This window comes from Nicotiana sylvestris, chromosome 3 (assembly GCF_000393655.2).
Source record: "Nicotiana sylvestris chromosome 3, ASM39365v2, whole genome shotgun sequence".
Classification (NCBI taxonomy): domain Eukaryota; kingdom Viridiplantae; phylum Streptophyta; class Magnoliopsida; order Solanales; family Solanaceae; genus Nicotiana; species Nicotiana sylvestris.
In genome coordinates, this window is record NC_091059.1 from 126,876,219 (window position 1) to 126,878,407 (window position 2,189).

A 2,189-nucleotide genomic window follows, 5' to 3' on the forward strand; every position below is an offset into this window, starting at 1 on the left:
ATAGCCCGAGAGGTGGAGATGGGTACTGAGTACTAGCTAGTGGTAGAGATTGCTCACACGATTGAGGGGTATCACTACAGGGGTAGAGAGCAGATTCAGCAGGACAAGAGGGCCCAATTTTCGGGAGAGTTCAGAGGCGCCCCAATTAGGGGTAGAGGTCATTTCGGGAGGGGTCAGCCCAGTAGGCCCCCGTATTCAGCACCACCACTCCTCCCCGGGGTGCTCCAGTGAGGCGTTATTTCAGTGCGATGCTGGTGAGTTCTTACCGCCCACCAACTATTCAGGGTTCCTCTGGCAGGTATTCTGGTCATCAGGATTCTTCCAATGCTCACTTTAGTGCCATGCCAGAGTGTTTGTATCGCCCACCAGCCATCTAGGGTTCTTCTAGTGGGTATTCAGGTTAGCAGGCTCAGACTTCAGGATAGCAGGATATGATACCGAGAGTATGCTATGAGTGTGGAGATCCGGGTCACATGAAGATGACCTGCCCCAAACTTCAGGGCAAGGCAGCGCAACAGGGTCAACAGCCTATGATTTCAGCAGCGGCTGCCCCCCCACCTAGAGGTGGAGGGCAGACTAGTAGGGGTCGTCCTAGAGGTGGAGTCCAGGCAGGGAGAGGTCAGCCAGCTATTGCTCAGTTAGGTGGAGGCCAGCCAGCCGACGCTCCAGCCAAATTCTACGCCCTTCTGGCCAGGCCAGATGCATTGGCCTCAGATGCCGTCATCACAAGTATTATGTCCGTCAACGATAGGGATGCTTCGGTATTATTTGACCTAGGGTCTACTTATTCATATGTATCATCTCTGTTTGCTCGTTTCCTGGTTATTTTTCCTAAGCCTTTGGGCACTCCTATTCATGTGTCCACTCTTGTGGGTGATTCTGTGATTGTGGATCGGATCTACCAGTCCTGTGTGGTCACATTCTATGGTTTTGAGACTAGAGTGGATCTCCTGTTGCTTGACATGATCGACTTTGAGGTCTTCCTGGGCATGGATTGGTTGTCTCCCTATCACGCCGTCCTAGATTGCCATGCCAAGACCGTTTCACTAGTGATGCCAAGGTTGCCAAGGTTGGAGTGGAAGGGGTCCATAGTTGATACACCTAGTCGGGTTATTTCCTTCTTGAAGGCTCGGCATATGGTCAAGAAGGGGTGTTTGGCTTATCTGTCTTATGTTCGGGATACCACCGCAGAGTCTCCGATGATTGATTCAGTTCTTGTAGTTCGGGAGTTTGCCGATGGGTTTCCTTCTGATCTTTCGAGCATGCCACCGGATCGTGATATTGATTTCTGTATTGATTTGGCTCCAGGCACCCATTCTATATCTATTCACCATACCATATGGCTCCTACAGAGTTGAAAGAGTTGAAGGAGCAACTTGAGGAGTTGTTAGTGAAGGGGTTTGTTAGGCCCAGTGTATAACCTTGGGGTGCACCGGTGTTATTTGTGAAGAAGAATGATGGGACTATGCGGATGTGCATTGATTACTGCCAGTTGAACAAAGTCATCATCAAGAACAAGTATCCGTTGCCTCGTATTGATGATTTGTTCGACCAGTTGCAGGGTGCTAGGGTGTTCTCTAAGATAGACTTGAGGTCAGGGTACCATCAGCTGAAGATTCGGGACTCGGATGTTCCGAAGACTGCATTCTGGACTAGATATGGCCATTATGAGTTTTTAGTGATGTCCTTCGGCTTGACTAATGCCCCAGCAACATTTATGGACTTGATGAACAGAGTGTTCAAGCCTTATATTGATTCATTTGTCATCGTCTTCATTGACGATATCTTGATATACTCCCATAGCTTGGGGGAACACGAGCAGCATTTGAGAGTAGTGCTTCAGACCTTACGAGAGCAGAAACTATATGCTAAGTTCTCCAAGTGTGAGTTTTGGCTAGAGTTAGTGCCATTCTTGGGGCATGTTGTGTCAGGAGAGGGTATGAAGGTGGATCCCAAGAAGATTGAGACAGTTCAGAGTTGGCCACGTCCTACTTCGGTGATCGAGATTAGGAGTTTCCTGGGATTAGCAGGTTATTACAGACGATTCGTGCAGGTCTTTTCATCTATTGACTTACCTCTGACTAGATTGAACCAGAAGGGTGCTTCTTTCGATTGGTCCGATGATTGTGAGGCGAGCTTTCAGAAGCTCAAGATAACCTTGACTACAACACCAGTTCTTGTGTTGTCTT

At 48.7% G+C, this 2,189-nt stretch overlaps 1 protein-coding gene across 1 annotated transcript; it reads left to right on the top strand.

Moving 5' to 3' along the window:
• The first annotated feature begins 479 nt into the window (after positions 1-479).
• Positions 480-1,358, top strand: LOC138887999 (uncharacterized). Its single transcript, XM_070169794.1, has one exon. It carries the CDS (start codon positions 480-482, stop codon positions 1,356-1,358), a length of 879 nt encoding a protein of 292 aa, XP_070025895.1.
• The last annotated feature ends 831 nt before the right edge of the window (positions 1,359-2,189 follow it).

Bases quoted from the DNA above. Each gene is read 5' to 3' on its own strand.
- LOC138887999 (XM_070169794.1), top strand. From the start codon at position 480: ATGACCTGCCCCAAACTTCAGGGCAAGGCAGCGCAACAGGGTCAACAG.